Source organism: Polistes dominula, unplaced genomic scaffold, assembly GCF_049000335.1.
Source record: "Polistes dominula isolate Pdom_NZ unplaced genomic scaffold, Pdom_raw_medaka contig_373, whole genome shotgun sequence".
Lineage (NCBI taxonomy): Eukaryota > Metazoa > Arthropoda > Insecta > Hymenoptera > Vespidae > Polistes > Polistes dominula.
The window spans coordinates 2,714,714-2,736,629 of record NW_028300899.1 but is presented as its reverse complement, the minus strand read 5'-3'; the positions used below and the strand labels follow the sequence as shown (position 1 = coordinate 2,736,629).

Sequence of the window (21,916 nt, the reverse complement as noted above, 5' to 3'; positions counted from 1 at the left end):
AAATGAATAGAGCGACTGCCTCCCGGGTACTTTACAAATATGTGACCAGAAAACACGCCGAGGGTGCACCTTCTCCTACTTCTTCTTCTTCTTCTCCCTTTCTATCCCTTCCTCATCCTTTCTACTTTTCTTTTTCTTTCTTTTTCTTTTCTACTTTCACGTCACGGTTACCCTCACATAGCTACGTGTGTGTCTCTCTCTCTCTCTTTCTCTCTTTCTTTCGTTCTTTTTCCATGTCTCTGTCTTCGTCTCTGTTTCTCTTTTTCTCTCTTTCGATTTTTCAGGACCACGTTACTAGCATGTTTCGTATATCCTTTCTTTAACCTATAGGTCATGTATTTTTAACCCTTCGTGGTCGTGTTCTCGTTAAGACGTCCGACGAAGAAGCCAATTTTACATACGATGTTACATTAATATTGCAGTCTTTTGATTTTGTTGTTGTTCTTCTTCTTTTATTAAAAACCAACAGATTTGTCTAATGAAATATTTATAATTAAGTTTCATTTATTTTTAATTAGATTCGAATCATATACTTCTGGTATCTGGTTTTATACTTGTTGTTTGATTGTGTGTGATAATGTATTTTATTATATGATTTGTATCTGGTTTCGTTGAGGATACATATGCTTTTTATTATTATTATTATTTTTTCATATTGTTTGTAAATAAAATTTATTTTAGAATATTTTATTCTATTCTCGTATTAGCAAATTTACCGCGATATCAATGGTTTCAATGTTAGATTGTAGAAATAAAATGACGATTGGATAATTTCGTAGAATATTTTTTAAGAATCTTATTTATAAATTTCGTCTGAAATTTGCTTTTTTTTTATATATATATATATAGAATTTTGTACAATTTACTTTTAGAAATCTCGTAACAATATCAAGGGTATTACAATTGAATTTCTAAGTTGATTGATTATATTTGATATAAAATAAAAATAATGATAAAGAGTTTTCTGTGTTTATTTGATTAGAAATTCCGGGAAGATCAGTTTGCATGATATTGTTTACGACAAACCAGTTTCCAGTTGTTGTTCCACAATTGCATCGATCTGCCAGACCCTGTTCACTCTGAGACAAGCGGACACTTTGACGAGTAGCCACTGTTTCGGGCGATCTGTATTTCGGATGTTTGCTCGCGTTACGAGGTAATCGGCTCAACCATTAATCAACGTTCTCGTAGACCGTAGACCTCGATAGGGGAGGTTCGTCTGTCCTCTGGCCTTATTCGAGGACGGAATTTTCGGCTTTGAAATATTCTCCAAGATAAATTATTACCTTTAACCAGATATTCAAATCATCTGTTTCGAATCACATTGATTAACTCGTTAAATTGTTTTGAGACAATCAATCAATCATTTTTATTTTATTTTATTTTTTTTATCCTTTACCAATTAAATCAAAGTTTAATAATAATAATAATAATAATAATAATAATAATAATAATAATAATAATAATAATAATAGTAATTTTTATATTCAGAGTAATCTTGAAAATAATCATAAATTTTTATATACAATATACTATCTCATTTATGTTAATATAAAATGAATGAATTAAAAAAGAAAGAAAAAACAAGTTCGTATATTCTTTTTTTTATTTATTTATTGAAGTGAAAGCTTCTTTAGAATGGGAGTGATCTGAAAAGTAAATAAACGGAAACGGAGCTATGTAACGAAGCTATGAAACGGTTGCCATACTAAATAATGAGAGAAAAAGAGACAAACATAGGATTTAGACTGCGAGGGAATGAGACGGAATAAAGCTATACAGTTTTTCCTATTCTCGGTCTCCTCTTTATGCTATGCTTCGTAGTTATCGCTCCTGGTTGTATATGTGTGTGTTTGAGTGCGACTGCATACTACAAAGCGTAAACACACATATTCTTTCGATACTCGAAATGTTTGTAGGTAGGAGCGATAGAAAAGTAAAAGAATAAACAGAGATAAGCACGTAGGTATGCGACAAAAGTATAAGGTCCAAACGAACCGACGGTCGACATAAACAAAGAAGGTGCGTGGTATGTTCTTTTTTACCAAACGTGTCATTTCTTTTCTATTTAAAAATGTTTCTATTTTATTAAAAAATTAATATTAAATTATTTATTTCGCAAACATTATTCTTATTAATGATTATGAAGTATATAGATTAAAATAATTGTATTGTCTGCAATATTTTACAAAAAAATTGATAATGAGATACATGAGAGAAAAAGAATTAGACAATATTGTAGAATATTTTTTTATTAATATCCAAAGACATGTTTTTTAGTTATAATGTTTGCGTATTTAGGAAATTTATACTAATTTTTCAATAAAAAAGAAAAGTTTGTAAATACAAGAAACTCGATTACGAGGCTTTTTAACGAGGCTTGCTTACGAGACTCTTCTACGAGGCCTAATTAAACACACCCTACGGACTTATCGGAAAGACCCTACGAACTTATCGGAAAAAACCTCACTACTTTTCGGAAAAAACCTTACTATAGAGGTGTTTACTACACTAACAGAGGTGTTTAGTTACCATGCATTTTTTAGTTACCAGAAGCACCTCGTCTCATTTCTTTGAATTGAAAACTTGCTTACTGTGTAATATGTTATCTATTTATATATGTTTTCAATAAAACGTATAATAATTTTTGAATGTGATAACAATAATATAATAATAATATTATAACAAGTAAACCTTACAATTATCCTACTCCTGATATTCTGCAGTCGTCTCATTCTCTCGAAACTTAGTTTTTCGAAGGTTTCACTTCTAACACGTGTGATCTGCCCACATGATATTTTATTTTATTTTTCGAAACAAACGTAAGGGTCATGGTAGAATGGAATTGCAAAAGGAAAAGAGAAAATCGATGGGGTCTTTGACGGAAAGAAAGAGCAATACACCACCACCGGTCCACGAATTGTTTCCAATGGTTTTCCGGTGCTTTCATTAAATCGAGATCGCTATCGTTTCTCGATCTTGGCACTCGAGGCACTCGGATCGGCACAATTTCGTAACGTTCATCAGAAATGCATGGGGTTTTCGTGGGTGATTCCACAGACCAGAAAAGAGAATCGTTTCTTCTTTGTCGAAGAGAAGAAAACCTTTTCGTGTAAAGATACGCGCGTTTCTGGGATCGTAAAGTTCGCAAAAAAACGAAATCTGAGATAAGGTCGCGAATTTTGTAGATTATCGTACAAGTAAAAAACGAAAGTCTTTTATCGTAAATTATTATTATTTTTTTTTTAAATTAAAATCATTATCTTCTAATTGTAAGAAAGATAAAATTAAAAATAAAGGTACTATATAATTATAAACCGAGAATAATAATTTTATAAGATATACTATAACAGAAGCAAGATTTAAACACAAATATTTTGGAATTATGATTTTTAACAATAAAAATAAAAAAAGGAAAATTATTCTAAAAGTTACATTGTACCTGTTAATATCAATTTTGCAACTACGTGATAAAGAATTTATTATATTTGAAAAAAAAAGAATAAAAATAAAAATAATCCGATAGAAATACGTGAAAATATAGGGATAGGAAGGAATGTGTGGAAGTGTCAGAGTGGAAATAAATTGTGAAATTGCTGATACGAGAGATCGGCTCAATCGAATCAGGACAAGAGAGAGAGAGAGAGAGAGAGAGAGAGAGAGAGAGAGAGAGAGAGGAGGAGAGAGCAGCTCGTCGAAAACGGCGAGTTTAACCGTCATCCTTGTCGTCGTCTTCTTCCTACGTTTTGATCGGGTTGACAAATGACAGCAGTCTGTCTATCGCGTGGACCAATGAGTCGTCCTTATCAGTCGCTTCTCGGCATAGTCACTCGATTTTTCCTTCTCTTGTAACGCAAAAGAGAAAGTGAGCAAGAGAGAGAGAGAGAGAGAGAGAGAGAGAGAGAGAGGGAGAGAAAGAGATGAAAGAAAAAAGGTGCCGAGACCTATCTATCGATATCACTTCGCTGCCATGCTGGTAGACTGATGGTCGAAAAACACGAACGAGGGTAGATAAACCTTCCTTTTTGCGCTACCTCGACGTCATCGAGTCGAAGATTAAGTGGACTTAATAGAGAAATATCACCAGAGAATCACTGTGTATTTGAGTGTCTGCGTATATATATATATATATAAGTGTGCATGTACGTTTTGGATGTATTATAAATAGATGTGTGTGTGTGTGTATATATGTATGTGTGTTTAGATTAACTGCGAGAAAGAGAGAAAACTCCTATGATACTTGAGATTTCTGTTCTTCATCGTTTCACTCAATCGTTCAAATAACAAATAGCAATAATCTGCTATTAACTTTCGATTTGTCCCCCTTCGAATGAGACATTATCCTTATATCCGGAGAAATTGTTTTCTTTAATTGTAAGTGTCAAATTTAAATACTTTTTACGAAAGTGATTTATGTTTTTTGAAACAAATCTTATCCATGATTTATATATAAGATTACATTTTATTTATTATTTCTTTTGTTTCTTCAGATAAAATAATATATGTAATGTAATGATACTTATTGACTGTTTTCAATTAATGTGATATTTATTAGAGCTCAATTTTATATAATATATAAATAATTCGATAGATTAGTTTCTTTTACGGCATTGTAAAAACGAAACAATTACTTTACCTACTTTGTCAAATATAAGATCAATTACAATTCTCCAATTATCAAATAAAAATTCTTCCTTAAATACAATTTATTTTCCCATTTAAACGAACAATAATACTCTCACATTATCGATTTATTTTGTTATCCTTTCACGAAAAAAAATCTTGAGTTCGCGTTGTCGACATAAATATACACGTGTCGTATACACAAACATACAAATATACGTTTTAGTTAAACATGTATAGGTGTGTGTTAGGAAGTTTCGCTTATCGTCTTCAAAATCACGAGCATTGTACGCATTAAACGAGGCCGTTATACTCGAACCGCGATTTCTGTAGGTTCTCTTACCCCGTCCCCTTACTCTGACTCTTACCACCATGACTAAAACTACCATCACTTTCACCATCACCACCATAGAACCATCTCCGACGTATTTTTTCCCTTTTGCGGAGCGACGTCTTTCAGAGACTTGCTCTTATTTCCTACCTTATCGGCTCGGATCTCATAAATTTCTCGGAAAACGCGATTAAGCGGCTCCACCGGTTCTCCCTCTCTTCTTTCTGCCCCTCAACCTCATCCCCTCATATCCTATCCACCACCCTCCTTCACTTGCCGTTCGCTTTTCACCCCCTAGATCTACCCTTCTTCTTCTACTCTTACCTTTACCAACGTTCGAACAACCACCGTCTCCTTTTTCCGGTGAAACCTCCCTTCGGTGAACCAACCTCCTCTTCCTCCTCCTCCTAATCCTCCTCTTCCTCTCCCGTACCTTCGAAAGACCCTTCCAATCTAAGTATTCAAATGAGAGAACCAACTTGCACTCTTCCGCCTCTCAATCTTTTCCTCTCTCTCTCTCTCTCTCTCTCTCTCTCTCTATCTCTTTTTCTCTCTTTTTCTTTTTTTCCGATTTTTTTTACGACTCATTCTCGGCTTGATACAGAGCACTTTGCAATCTGACGTGGATGTTTGAATAAAAAAAAAAAAGAAAGGAAAGAAAAAACCAAATAGGCATTCAAACACAAAGATTTAGATAAATACGTATGTATTATACATATATATATTAATTGTTTGAAATAGATTTATTTCACTTCGTTAAAATATTTTTAATGAAATTTTGTTAAACGTCAATTTAAAATAAGACAAATTCAATACGAAAAGTGAATAGATATATTATGGATTATTATTTTTATATATCGATTTATAATATTTATTAGAGATAAATTTATTTTTAATCTCTTAGAATATATTATGAAGAAAATTTTATTATATCTTATAAATTCGTTAATAATTTTTTTAATCAAATTTTCCTTCACGTCGCGATCGAACAAAATTACGACAATTTTTTTTACTAAATAACGAAAAAAAAAACATATTAGATATTTGTTTGTTTGTTTGTTTATGGATAATAAGTACTCTTTATAACTCATTGGAATAATTTTGGTTAAAATGTGAAAAACTTTCCTTCAATGAAGGAAGAATCAAATTGTTAGAAATACAAGAGTTTTCTTACTGGATTCACTGATAAGATCTTGGAATTGGCAAGGACCGACAAACTCTCTCTCTCTCTCTCTCTCTCTCTCTGTCTCTCTTTTACGTACATAGACACAGTCGAATAACGAAGTCTTTCGGATCTTATCTAAATGAACTACGTTCTTAGTGTCCGTACGTATTCTCGATTAAATGCCCAAACGACGAGGAAAATGGTACTTTCCTATCTTCCTTTTTTCCTTTTATCTTATTCCCCCACTTTCTTTCTCTCTTTCTCTCTTTTACTCTCTGTCTTTCTTTAACTCGATAACGAAAAGTTTTTGAAGACTAATGTAAGTAAAAAAAGAAGAAGAAGAAGAAGAAGAATAATAAGAGGGGGACAGATATTTGTCGATCTTTTTATAGTCCAAAAACCGAGTTTAAGAAAATAAACACTTAATCTAATGTAAGTTCAATAATAATCGTATTATATTTGATTTGATAAGATGAAGAGTTTAATCGAAAACAGAAAAACAAGAGAACAAGAGAAAGAAAGATAAAGAGAAAGAGAGAGAGAGAGAAGTATAGATCGGTCGAATAAATTTAGAAATCGTTTAAAATGTTTTGATTATGAAAATATCGACAAATCAAGTTAAGATAGTCTGCCGTATCATTAAGGGCTTGATTAAATTAAAAAATAAATTATGTTAGATCCCGACGATTCGGATTCTTATTTATAAACATTCTCAGACAGATTAATGAATAATACACATACACACATACACATACATATTCTCTGTTTCTTTATCTCTCTTTCTGGATCTATCTTTTGGAATATTTTTTTTTTCTATAAAAATAAAAAAAAATAAAAAAAAAAAAAACGTGAAGAGATTTGACAGCGAAAAGCACTTTGAAATTCTCACGAGAAAAGCGACTAATCGCTTCGACCGTTTCGATCTATGGGCCAATGAAATAAAAGGAAAGATCGTAGATAAATCCTATAAAGTAAATCCGCTTGAGAATCACATATCACGTGACAGATTTATTCCACATTGAAGCACATGAGAAAAAAGAGAAAAAGGTAAGATGGACACTAGGAATAAGAAAGGTAGAGATAGATAGATAGATAGATAGATAGATAGATAGATAGATAGATAGATAGATAGATAGATAGATAGATAAATAAAAGGATAGAAGAGAAGGAGAAGAGAGAGGGAGAGTTAGAAAATCAGGAATGGTTAAATGTATTAGTGAGAATATCGGATTTTCCTACTTTACGTTGTCCGTTTCTTGCTTTGTACTTTTCTTTCCTTTCCTTGTCACCATTTCCAAGAAAACGTTCTTATTTCTTTTCCTGTAACACTCAAATTTGATTTTCTCCATTTTCGAGGTGAAATTTGTTCAAAGGAAATTACGTAGACTTATTTTTTTTTTTTATTTTTTTTTTTTTTATTATATCTCTTTAGTTTTCATATATTTCTATTTTTCTTCTATTAATACAATTTTCATAATTTATCTATTTTTAATTCTATCAAATTATTTCATACGTAATATTTATATTATATTAATATTTTATTCTATAAATACTTAATGTTTTAAGAGAAATATTTAATATGAATTATATTAAAATTAGAAACAATTTATTTATATATAACATTAAAGTCGTATATTATTTAGAGAAAGGTAAAAGAATTTAATCAATTTAGAAATCAATTTTTCTATTCTTTCTTTGTTATCTTGTATTATTATTATTATTATTTTTTTTTTGATGTGGAGTGTTTCTAATTGATGATAGAAAATTTTATTAGAAAATCGTCGTTACCAGGATATTTTCTTCTCCCGTCTTTTTCTTTTTTTCTCTTATATTCTTTTTATATAAAAGGTATGTCACACGTTCGCGTTAAAACGTTCGTTAACCGTTCGCATAACGTTCTACGTAATTTCTCGAATGAAACAATAGACTTTTTTCTTTAATTTTCTTTTTCATTTTATTTCATTTTATTTCATTTTATTGTTACACCCGACGCAATTGTAACGACCGACCAGGTTCCGTTGCTCTTGCAAACTTGTGAAAGAAGTATTGCAGACGTTTTAAAACGATACGAATTTTCCTCCTACGTCTATTACATGCAAACCGTGTAACAAAGGATAGCATTTTTAAGTGTATACATCTATCTGTGTATATGTTGATACGTAATTATGTATTATATAAATCACATATACGTTAATACATAAAAATAAAGAACTTTGAAAAAGTTAATGAGTAAGTGTGAATTTTAATAATTATATAACTTATAGGAAGAGAATAGAATGAAACGGGGAAGAAGATTGGGAGAGAGAAAGAGAGAGAAAGGAAACGGGATGGAGAGGGGGAGGAGGATGAGATGAGGGGGGTTTGGAAACACGATTACAAAAATTTACACACATTATATTCGGCCGCCCATGAATATTGCAACTTTGATTCGGCTCTAATTTGCATACTTATCGTGGATTTACATATTCGGTTAATTCGCTAAAGTCCATCGTCGGTTGGGTTGGTTGGTACCTTCGACCGTGGTATTTAACGTTTATGTCATTTTTCTTTTACATTATTCGGTCTGCTCGGTCGGGCCGTTTGATTATTATCATTTGAAAAATTAATAATTACGATGTAAAGACGAATTTACATCTTGGTACTTAAGAAGTATCTTATAACAATATTATTTGATTATAATGTAAATATTAATAGCATTTGAACTTTGTTCGAAAATTAAATATTTAGCGTTATTAAAGTTTTATTACTTTTAACCACGAAATACAAAATTAATAATATTAATGAAATATTATATATAATATATATATATATATATAAGATAATATATTTTTAAGAAATAGTAAAATTTTAGATGTAATATGAGTCGTTTATTTTAAAAGTGATCTAACAATAAATCCCATTTATGTTTAAATTGAAAGATAAAAGAGGTTTCAAATTTTTCTTATTAAAAATTGACATTTTAAATTACAATTTAGGATTGAAATATTATAATATATTATAAATATACAATAATATAATATATTTATAATTTAATTATAATTTTTTTATAAGTAGTTTGCACTCTCTATTATTATGCCAAGAATATACTCGACTAAAAAGACAACGGTTAATAAATTATAAATATATATTAAAGTAGTTGCAAAATTTTTCTTATTAAAAATTGACATTACAAATTACAATTTGGGATTGGAATTTGTTAAAGTTTTCGTATCATCATCCAGTAATATGAAGGCGTTAGTAGGCCAGTAAGGATATTACCTACTCGTAGCAATCTAACGAGAAGGACGACGCATCCTAGACACCGGTTAGCTTGATCGATTTTAATTTCCTGTCTGCCTTTATGGCCGCGAAGCTTATTCTCTAACGCGTAGAACAGCTTATACGAGCTCTCTGCGTCTACTCTTTGGATTACGTTAGCGAGAGATGGTCGATTAATTTGCTACATTCTCGACAACGATGGGAACCCATCCGTCCGTCCGTCAGTCCATCCATCCGTTCGATATTCAGATCGATTTATCATATTTCCTTTCATTTACTTTTTTAATTTGGTTTTTTTCTTTATGCTTCGTTAACGTTCATTTTTATTAATCGTTTGATTTCACTCTATAACGATGAACAAAAATAATCCACGCGGATATACGTTTTTAGTTGATGGAACGATAGAGAGAAAGAGAGAGAGAGAGAGAGAGTATATCTTTTTAGATGAACCAATCAAACGTGTATATACACATTATATTTTATTGGCGATTGTACATAAGTATAGAAAAAAAATTATTTAATAAATTGTTCTTAAATCTTCGTAAATAATTATTCTTGATCGTATTAACACCTTAACGTGCACTCAGGTTTAATCAGACTTCAGGTAATAATTGATTTTGAATATCTCAGTAATTATATAGTTTTGGAAAAAATAGGAAAATAGTAGAGATACATTTTTGGATAGTAAATCGATTAAACTTTACGCTTGTACAGTCAGATTTTTAAAGAGAAACGATGTATTATAGTTGTCGAAAAATGTGCTAAAAGTTTAATACTATTTTATTGAAATTATTTAAGTACAAACAAATATTGGGGGCCAAATAAACTTTCAATTAACACACGCTAAGAATTAATCGTAACAAACAACTGATAATGATATTAATTAACGTTCTAAATATAGGCTAATGTTAAAAATAAATCGTAGATAATTATTTTGAAAAATTCTAATAGGAAGATAAAAAATATTGAAGAGGTGAAGAAAGGAAAGATGAAATGTTTAATTCGCTAGCAGTCATCTCAACGATAAATCAAATGGGAGGAAGGCTTAAAGCTATGATGGGACATTTCAGCTCTATCCGAAATTCGTCGCGCGTGTTCTTAAGGCGTGTAAAGTCGTTTTAGAAGAAGTAAGAGATGTGGGCTGGGTTTAGAAAAGGGGGAAAGGAAAGGAAAGGAAAGGAAAGGAAAGTGGGATCGAAAAGGCCTATCACTCAAAGACTCCTAACTCCTATCTCTAACGCTATAAGTCACGACGAAGAAGGAAAGTAGTAGTTCTCGTCGCAAGCCCTTTTTTCTTTCTTTTCTTTCTTCTTTTTTGTCTTTTGGTCTCGAAAGAAGAAGAAAAAAAAAAGGGCAGAAATTTGATTCCCCGGTGAATCTGTCATCGCATGTGGTGACGGTGAAGAAAAATAAGAAAGAAAGAAAGAAAGAATAAGTGAGAGAAGAAAGGGGGTGGGTGAGGACGTAGGGGTTGGTTGCTCTAAGGAATCAAAGGGAGGGGTACTGGTAGGGGGTTAGGATGAGTTCAAGGGGGTTGCTTCGAATCGTCCCCGGGGCAGGAGTTAAGGCGCAAGAGCTGGAAAATGAGAAAACGAGACGGACGTGCCGGAAAGGAGACAGCGACCGAGTGAGACGACCGTAATTGAGAAAGAAGGAGAAACGGCCTCGACGTGGGAGGATAAAAAGAGTGAGAGACGGAGAGAGAAATAAAGAAAAAAGATCCTGCGAGATTGAAACGAGCGAGAAGAACGATTCTCTATCCGTGTCCTTTTTCTATCCATCTATCTATCTATTTCTATCTCTGTCTTTCGTCATTTTCAAAACTGTTACTCGATTACGATAAATCGTTCTCATTTATCTAGATTATTTTCATATTATTAAGATTTATTATTTATTCTTTATTATTTTTTTTTCTTTCTTTCTCTTAAAACTATTTTATTGCTTCACTTTTTATATTTAATTTATATTTTTTATTAAAATTTTTTAGGGATCCATTCGTTCCCTCTTTCGTTCTCTCTTTCGTACCATTATGATAATTAATTGAATTTACTGATTAAATATTTGTTCGCGTCAATTGGGATAAAATTGTATAAAATGGCGATAAAAAATATGAAATAATTTGATGAATTATTTTCTCTAAAATAACAAATGAGAGATTGTTATTTCATAATTATAATTTCTTCTTGCAATTATAAATTTTTCTTTTTTTTTTTATTCGTTTAAGATAAATTTGATAAATTGAATGAAATGAAATGTTATTAAATGATTAATGTTATCGAAAAAGTCTGTCATCAGTTTGCGAAAGAATAAATTAAAAAAAATGTTTATTCTTAGGAGTAAGTATAGTAGTAATAGTAGGTGGCAGATTGTTCACCAAAACTCATTCGAAATTGTCATAGAGGTTGTTCCTTCTGTTAAGCTTCGAATGCGCATCACGTCGGAAAATAAACTGTCGAAAGCTCGACGTAAAGTCCCAGAACGAGGTTCCCCCTTACCTCCCTTCCTTTCTTCCCTTTAACCATCTCTTCCCTTAACCATCTCCTTGCGTGCAAGGGAACGGCTAAGAACCGAAGGTAAACGAGAGTTCCTTTTCGTTGTCGTTCCTAAGAGGATCCCATGGTGCATTCTGTTCAATGCACTCGGCCTGATTCTTCCTCGAGTTTGCTTTTCTAAAGGTGATAGATAAAGAATTGATAAAAATATCAAAAACCAAACCAAATAACTACAATTCGTTTCTTTTTTTTTTTTTTTTTAATGTTAATCAATTAATTTTACACTCTTTTAGTTTATTATTATTTGTATTTAATTTTATTTTTATTCTTTTCAATTTGTGTTCAATCAATTTCACTGACAAATTTTTATTCGTGATTTTTTTTATTCAATTTTTTAATTTAATTTAATTTAATTTTATATATATGTATATTTTTAATTTATTTTAATTTATTCTAGCTCAACATAATGTCTTTCCAATTTTGTTATTTCAATTTGTACGATCAATATGAGATTTTTCTTTTTTTTTTTTTCTCTTTTCTTTCTTTTTGTATGTGCAGAAAGTAGATACTGAATGAAGATTTATGAGGAAAAGTTTGCCATGTAATCACTCTCGACGTTGTTCAACATCTCGAGAATACATTTCGAATACCATCGAAAAGGACCGGAGAGAATTTTGAGAAAAGAGAAAGAATACCTTCTCTGGAATTGTTAACGTTGTAGATAAATTTGAAGAGAGAATTTTATTTTTAACTTCTACTTTTTCTTTCGAATACAATTTTTTCTCTATCCCTCTCTCTCTCTCTCTCTCTATCTCTCTCTTTCTATTTGTTTTTTTTTTTCTTTTATTTTCTTCTTGAAACCACAGAAAATTTGAAGGAAATAAAAGTTTAAAAATAACTCGTAACGTGACGTTTCGTGTCCTTCTATCATATATTCAGAATACTTTCTAGAGCAAAGCAACGTCGAACACGTGACACGTGATCGTTCTTACCTTTCCTAGATCATTTCTTTGGATAGTAATGCACCAATTCGTGAAAATATTTCAAGAACACGCGAACTTTCGAATAGACTCGAACTTAACGTTCCCGACCTTTTTCTCTTTATTTTAAAATTTTTATTATTATTTTATTTTCCTCTTTACGAATATAAATTTTTATTTATAATAGTACGAAAATGCTAAGGCTAGTGTCGTAGAAAATTTTTTAAATTTCTTTTTTCTTTTTTTTTTTTTTTTAAATGTCTTAACCAAATAGAGAATAATTATTATTTGGTATTCATGCTTTATCCTTCTTTGAAATTAAGTTTATATTCTTTCAAAGGAAAAAAACATGAATAAAAGACAAACAAAAAGGTGAGAGTTCTCTCTCTCTCTCTCTCTCTCTCTCTTTAAGAAATTTTTTTTTCTCTTTATCTTTATCTTTGTCTTTCTCTTTAGTAGTAGACACTTGTTAAGTCTGAAGGCTCGGCAAAGTGCTTCACACTTAAGATAAAAAGTACCCTCTTTGAGATTTACTCGTCGGCACCTTTAAACCTCTAGTCTAGCCGACTTTTTTCAAGCTAACGGAACATCTTATATAACATAAGCGTTTCAATTTTTAAGTAGCCTACCAAACTAGCAAGCGACCATAAATAATGATCGATCTCACTCAAGAGCTCGTACCATTCAGCAATTTTTTTATGCATGATGAAAACCTACCGAATCGTTTTTCAACATACTTATAAGATTTTAATCTATCACTTAGAAAATCTCGATCAAAGATTTCTTCTCGAGGTTTTTTTATCTTCAAATATCCAAAGGGGACGATCGTCGTTCTTCGCATAATCGGATGATCATTTTTAACAATTATTAGAGAATAAATATTTCTTATTTATTATTCCCGTTTCAATCTTCTTTTATTTTACAAAAAAAAAAAAAAAAGTAAATCTTTTTATTCATAATGTCAATTCAATTTTTTATTATTTATTTTTTCTTGTTTTAATGTACAAACGAAATGTTAAGTAAATCTAATTTTTCATTGTCAAATGATCAAAAACTCTCGTTTGTTTTAATTGCAAATTTCAAATTCTTTTATTCTCGTAAATACAAGAAAAAGAATTAGGCGGAGAAAGAAAGAGAGAGATGGAAAAACTAACGAACCTGACGTCAGAGAATATAAATCGTGTCTCGAAGCATGTAGTAGGGAATGTTTACGAAATTAATAGGACAACCTTGATAATTACATCGAATTCCTTGGTTTCTCTTGCGAGGGTCGTTAGAGAACACGCGTCCTCGTCCTCAACCTCATCCTCGTCGTCGTGGTTGTCGCAATCGTCGTCATTCTCCATCGTATTCTCTACTATTCGTACTCTGTATTTGTATTCGTGCACATAGTCATGAGGGTGGGGGTAGTGTGACCGGCGAACTGTCGCGAATATTAATTAAAATTCGTGCGAGTACTCGAGCCCTAATGAAGAGATCTCCCTCCTTTAATCACCAGGAGCGAGAAGAGCCACACGTAACTATGGTCGCTTATGTGCGAGTTTATATATTATAGTAGTACTACACAACACAACGAGATGACAACTGTGACGTCATCGTCCCATAGATTTTTTTTTACCCTCTTTGTTTTTTTCTTTTCCTTTTTTTCTTCTTTTGAAACACTTGTTTCCTTCGAATACATAAAATAATGAACACACACATACTTGTGTTATTCCAGATCTTGATTTTGATTATCTCATTTGTACGATTTATATTAAAAATACGCGTAGAGAGAGAGAGAGAGAGAGAGAGAGAGAGAGAGATTTTATTTCTTCATTAATAAAAAACTACTTGTGAAATATTTTTCTTTTTTTTTCCTTTTTCTCTCTAACTCTTTCTCTTTCTCTTTCTCTTCTTAGATACTCGAAACAAAAAAAAGATGGGGAAAAAGATTGAGAGAAAAAGGAGACTGACTCTTTCGATCAATAGTCGAGTTCTTAAAAATATCATTTACTTTTTTTAATTACTTTGTATTATTATCGGGGTGAACCACGTACTTGATTTTCTTTCTTTTCACGTTTTCCTTCAGATTTTTGACTCGGTGAGAATTGAAGAGCTCGTAAAAGGGAAGAATAATTAAAATAATTTCAAACTTTCTCTATATCTTTCTCTCTCTCTGTTTTGTATGTATGTGTGCATCTGTTTCATCGGAAATCATCGAAGAGTCGTTCGTTCCTCTTTCGAAATCAGTACAATGACTTCTATCCTCATTTAGTATTTTTTGTTCCTTATTTACCCCTCCTTTCCCTATCCCTCTCTCTCTCTCTCTCTCTCTCTCTCTGTACTCTCTATCTATCTATCTGGTTCTTTTTCATATTTTCATCTTCTATTTTTTTTTTATTTTAACATTCCTCGAAACCTCATATTATCACAGTGATGAAATCTCGAATTCTTCTTCTCTAGAAAGCTCGTGCGAAAGCCACGCTCGAGTATCTTATTAATTATCGTCCGTCGAATGCATCTCGAGCGCGAAATATCTTCCACCGTAATTAATACATTCCCGGATGTTTAATAAGGTTAGCTTAATAAGGCTCGCACCGAGCTACCTTGATGGACTCCACTGTACTTACTTTCTTTCTTTCTTTTCCGTTTGCTGCTTGCTTTGAAATCGACGGATTATCTCTCTCTTTCTCTTTCTCGTTTTAACTCTCATTTTTCTTTCTCGAGGACTCACGTGCCACGGAAAACGAGGCTCGCAAACGAATTTGAAATACTTTTTCGATGAGAACTCAGGACTTCTATCTCTTCTCGACTCGTATCCCACTCTTCTCCCACTTTTCTCTGCTACATCTTTCTCTTTCTCTTTATTTATTTTTCTTTTATTTCTGATTTTTTTCCCCCTTCTTTTTCATCTCTTCCTTCTTCTACTTTTCTTCCTTTTCCTTTTGTGTGCATACATGTTCGCATGTATATATACATATTTTTTTTTTAATAATCTTTCGAATATACTTTACAACTCAAGTGTATTCCTTTAGTTTAGATTTATGCTTTGTAATCGTGTTTTTTTCTCCAATATGATTAATGTCAAGTTTCGATACATTCATATTTGTGTGTGTGTGTTTCTGTAAAAAAGCATCAATTATACGTACGAGGAAATTTGATTTAAAAATAGATAGAAATCTAAAGCAGTAGATAGTAATGAAAAATGATGTTTAAAAGACATTTAGTATCTATTTTGAATATGTGTCTTAAGATGTAATTCGATTAGTCGAATCTAAGTGGATTAGTATTCTTGTAAAAATAGATCAAACTACCAAAAGTAAAATCGAGAGAAAAAGAAAAAGAGAGAGAGAGAGAGAGAGAGAGAGAGAGAGAGAGAGATAACAGATTTGTTTTAAGAAGAACCTTTTCACCCATCCTCCCTTTTCCATCCTAGTCAGACCCGTTTAATCTTTGGTATTCGTCCAAATGGAAATTTATTTCTAATGCGTCTCCTGACTTTTCGAGGAATTATCGCAAGACTCATAAAAAAGGTTTTCCCATCTTACCACCCCAAAAACCTCTACCCCCTTATCCCATTTAGCTTCATACTCTTATTCCTTTCCCATATATCGATATTCCTTTTGGGGTTTGACGTATGTAAATATATAGATACCTACTATTTTCGTAAATTCACTCAAAGAGTTGACAGAGAATTTCTTTTATGCAAAATGTAACAAGTTTGACTTTCTGCATTCGATAAGAGAAAAAGTAGCTTAGAAAGTAGGAAGAAGAAGAAAATGAAAAAAAAAGAAGAAGAAGAAGACGAAGACAAAGAAGAAGAAGAAGAAGAAGTAGAAAAAGAAAAAGAAATTTAAAAGAACGAATCTTTGATGAGATGACCACGCATATGTTTTCGGTATCAGCCATCTTTTTCTCGAGTCCAGTATAGTTTAGAAAAAGAAATGAAAAAAAAAAAAGATAAATAGAAAAAAAAAATAAAAATAGAAAACTAACAAAATATAGAAACGAGAAAAAGAAAGAGAGATAGAGAAAGTACAACCACTTCGAGTATGGCAGCAGCCCAAAGAGAATTTTCAAGCAGCATTTCCTATCCCCCGTTATTCCACCTTACCTTCATCTAACCCTCCCTTCTGTAACCGATTCCCTTCTCTCTTTAACCCTTTTCTCTCTTTCATTCTGTCTATCTCTCTATAGCAAGCGATAGTCACTTCGATTCACCTTTAAAAGTCAGAAACGGTGCATAGAGACGGGGGCCCAATCCAGTTCCATTTCTGTTCTTCCTATCTCAAGCGAGGTTTCTAGTAAGAAAAGGGATTGAAAGTGACTCGCTAAGACGGTACACTAGTTGCATCGAGTATCGGATTTGCTTTGCTGTAGATCCGATCTCTCTGTATCCATCTTTCTCTTTTTCTCTTTCCTTTCTATCATTGATAAGAGAGAAAGAGAGAGAGAGAGAAAGAGAGTGAAAGATAGAGATAACCAGTTTTAAAAGCTACTCTTTCTTCATCAATATTTTTATCATACGTGAATCATTCATTTATTTAAAATCGTCTATATTATTTAAAGAAAAAAAAACCTTAAAATTAAAAATTGACAATTGTCTAGCTATAGAAATATTTGTCTTTATAAATAATGAAATTAAACAAAATGTAATTTTATATAATTTAATTTATTAAGAAGAAAAAAAAGAAAAAAATTGTATTTTTAAGGACAAAATTAAATGATAAATAATTTCTATCATTATTATATCTATATCTTTTTCTTATTAGTTAGACAATTTTGATAAAAAATAAAATTAAAAAATTGTCTGAAGCATAAATAAATAAAAAAAAGTGTAATATAGAAAAAAATGTTTATCTGAGAAAGACGAAAGATGAATTTATTTATTTGTAGATACGTATACGAGATCAGATGTATAGGCAGAAGGAAAAAAAATATCAACAAATAAAAATTGAAGTAGAATGTTCGGTTGTCAAGATTTCCTTTCAAAGACTCGATCACTGTTCGTCAGTACGTCTACCTTCTCTTTTTTTTTTATCTTCTTATCTTTCTGTCCTTCTTTCTCGAGTGAGTGCGACCATCCCAGAACGAAGACTTGAAAAATTGCATTTTGTATTCAATAACTAAGCTGTCACACCGAGCGGTGAGCTCCTATAACTCAAAGCGCATCCGCCTATGCACGTATGTCTGTGCAGATCGATAGATTTCCTTTTTCCATTCGTGGAAATGCATGCTCTATACTTCTATACGCATATTTCTTTCTTTATTTATTTCTTTCTATCCTGGAAACTCAATATAACGACGTGATTGAAAAGATTTTTTTGTTTTATTAATCACAATTAAAAATTTCTTTTCTCCTACAAATAAATTCTTCTAATTCGTTTAAACACTTATACAATCTTTTTTTCGTTCATTATACACATGTGTGTGTGTGTGTGTGTGGGGGGGTGTAATGTATACACACTGAATAATTCGTCCCTTCTTTTCTTTTATCATAAGAATTGAATTTTAGTTAAAAAATTGTTCTTTCAATTTAATTTTATTTTTGTTCGATTTCATTTTGATAAGACAAACGCAATTAATTTTTTCGACAAAATCTTGTCTACAGAAGATCTTAATGAATGTGTCAACAATATTTAGCGTAAAAAAAAAAAAAACTATTGTCGAGGAAACGTAAAAAAGAAAAAAAGGAAAAAAAGAAAAAAAAGGAAGAATCACGCAGTTCACAATTCATTCGTCGGGTGTTAACGTAAACGGACATTTTCAACCAGTGTCACTACTTTTCTTTCTTGCTTTTTGTATAGGTTTTATTTCTTTTTTTTTATATATATATATTTTTTATCTTTTTCAATTTCTCTATTTCTCTGGCTCTTTTTACGTATTGCAAATTTTTGAAAGCACAAGCTTCCGAAACATCGTCACTGTCACAATTGGTCCTTTTTTTTCTGCTTTCAGTTACCACTACACGAGATCCTGAGTTTATCGCTGCAATAGGAAATGTCACCGTACCTGCAGGACGAAACGTTAAACTGGCATGCAGTGTGAAGGATTTGGGTCCGTTCAAGGTGAGGAAAATATTTTTATTTTAAAATTATAATAATTAATATATGATCATTAATAATTCGCTAGTCTTACGATTTTATTTTTAAACTTGATAAAAATAAAATTGCTAAGAAAATTTATTCGAAACTTTTAATAGGATTTCACAACCTTTGTAAATTTATTATTAAAAAAATGTAAAAAAAAAAAACTAATAAAAATTAAAGGAAAATGTAAATAATAAGTCAAAGTAAGCTCGAGAACTATTTATTATTTAAATCGAATATTAAAAGAGAAAAGAAAAATAGAAGCAATCATTTTCAACAAATGCTAAAATAAAATGTATCTTTTGATTGATATTTCTTCAATGCACATTATTTACACTCGATTGAATAGGGATTCATTTTAATTATTTACACGTATCTAACATTGTATATTTCTCAAGAAATCGTAGGTAGCTACATCTTATATGATAACAAAGTTGCAAAGAAAGTTTGCTTTTAGATGTCATAAATGTCTTTCTTGTATACCAACACATATTCACGCATATACACAGGTAGTATTCTGTTTGCAAGATGTAAATATATATCGACGGTACTCAACTGGGCTGATGTTCTTCACGCCTTTCACTTCGGCTTTACTTTAAGAACCCTTTAGAAAGACGAGTATCACACGAGCCAGTTTACAAGAACTACCACTAATAGACGAGCTCTACTATACGTGTATTTGTTAAATAACTTGTGGGTTGAATGCAAGCTTGCAACACAAAGGCAACCTTTTCGTATCTTCTTTACGAAAATCTTTTTACGTGAATTTTGCGCAAATTCATAACAACCGCAATGAATTACGATGCACTCGTGTTTCTTCTTTTGTATTTTTTTTTTATTCAATAACAACTTTGATAGCCTTGTAATTTTTGACTTTTTTTTTTAGCACTTTTTTTCTTTGAAAATTTGAATAAATTTCTTCAATTTTTGTGGGGTTCAGACAGAGAGAAATATATAACTGAACTGAAGATGATATAATATAGTTTATTAAATTAATTATGATGTGATGTTGAGCGGTATTTACAAAAGGTTTACAAAAAAAAAGTGACGTGGTTACAAAAATACAGAATATAAAAGAGTTACAAATATAAGACCGACTGACTGATTTGCAGTATAACCAGTGATCTCTGAGACTTTAGTTCATTTGATCGACACAGGAGCGTAAAATTATCGTACACACCGGAGAATTATCGTACGCCCCGGGAAAAATTTGAGTTACTATAATTTCTCGGATGAGATTTTCAAAATCTGGAAAAAGAGTGCTAGTTCCAACTTTTTCAAAGTTGATGATTTTTTTTTTTTTTTTAGTCTACAAGTTCAAAACCCTATCGTAAAAACGGTAAAAACGGCGTACTGCAGGGAGAAAGACTTGTTTGTACAGAGATTGTACACAGATCGTATACGGATCGTGGTGATGGTTCTCGAAATTTTGATTCAGTATCGGAAAATCGTACCCGTTTGCAAAATTTCATGACTAAAAAAAAATAAGGTCATCAAGTTTTCGAAATTCCACATTGGATCGTACAGGCTGAATTTTGGATCGTACAAGGACTCAAATTATCGTACGAATGGGATCGCTGAGTATAATAGATAACACACGTACAGATACAGACGGACTAACTAAGGACTGAAGACTAAGGACTAAGGAACCGATACAGACAAACAGATTAACAACTGATAGATTAAAGAACTCTAAGGACTAAAGACTCTCACATATTTATATCATAAATGGCACCCATTTGAAGAGGGAAGGAGATTTTGAATACTATCGACCAATAGCAGAAGGATCCTCCCCCCATAGTCAACCGATGGGTACAGCTTTTGTTTTGATAAAGATCGTATGCAATAAGGAACTTCGTTTTTTTAAACAACGGAATATCGTTTCCCCCTAATCTCCGAGTGGAGTTTCCTTTCATCAAGATCGATAGCGTATTCAAACAGGAAATAAAATAAATGCAGGACTAAATATTAATTTTATCGTCTAAGATAGCGTATTTAAACAGGAGATAGAATAAAGAAAGAATTACATATTAATTTTATCACAAAAATTTTTTTTCAATCCTTGTGTTTCCTTCATTTTCGTTTGAAACAAATAAACTTTTTTAATTATCAAGCAACACATCGTTCTTTTTATTTCAATCTTTAATTTTACTTAATACGATTCAAGAATAATTGTATGTATCGTTATATTTTCGGAAGTAAACAAAAAAGAAAAGTGTAAATATCCTTTCGGATAAACTTTCAGTACACTAAACGATCAAACACGCGTATAAACATATATGCAATATATAACACCAATATAACGTAGAGCAAGCACAGTGAAAGAAAAACAGCATGATACGGTAAACATGATTCGGGTCCTTGAACTTTTACTAGAAGAACTAACGGATAAACTGGAACACGCTTTCTTCCTGTGTTTCAGTTGGAAGAAAATTCGGAGAAAAGAAATAAACTGGCGTTATAAAATTTATGACAGGATAAAGTATTTTTCGAGTTAAGATCCGTGGACGCACGTAATCGATCCTATGTGTGTTGGAAGAAAATATATCAAAAGGGGTGAGGAAGGAGTAAGGTGCCGGTGTTTTGGGATATATGATAAAAAGGGTAAAATAATTTCATTCACATATTCCACTTTTTCATAGTATTGTCTTAAATATCCAATATAAATGTGTATGTGTGGGTGAGAGTAGGTAAATGTTTTGCAGAAACCATAAGAATTTCACCATAAATAGCGAGATAGGTTTACGAAACAACTAAGAAATATCGATATAAATGGAAGTAAAAAGGGAGTCCACGGTTTTCTTGATAAAACTTTCCCGGAAAACGTTATATTCCGCGTCATGGCACGTTTTATCTTTATTCAGGAAAGACGATTCGTCTTCTTACTTTGCACGTCAAGCCAAAAGTAGCGTCTTGAATATGGGCTTCGTAATCCAGAGAAAGTCCGTATCTCGTTGGTGTGTCCTCTTCGTTTCAATATATATATATATATACATACA

General features: G+C 31.6%; 1 protein-coding gene across 2 annotated transcripts in view; it reads left to right on the top strand.

Annotated features, from left to right (window-relative positions):
• LOC107063836 (uncharacterized) overlaps nt 1–21,916 on the top strand; it is a 244,597-nt gene that overhangs the window by 52,563 nt on the left and 170,118 nt on the right. For both annotated transcript variants that reach the window (XM_015315959.2, XM_089179470.1), the window contains exon 2: nt 18,787–18,896. In XM_015315959.2, the coding sequence (XP_015171445.1) occupies nt 18,787–18,896 (110 nt within the window). The remainder of the gene's footprint in view (nt 1–18,786; nt 18,897–21,916) is intronic.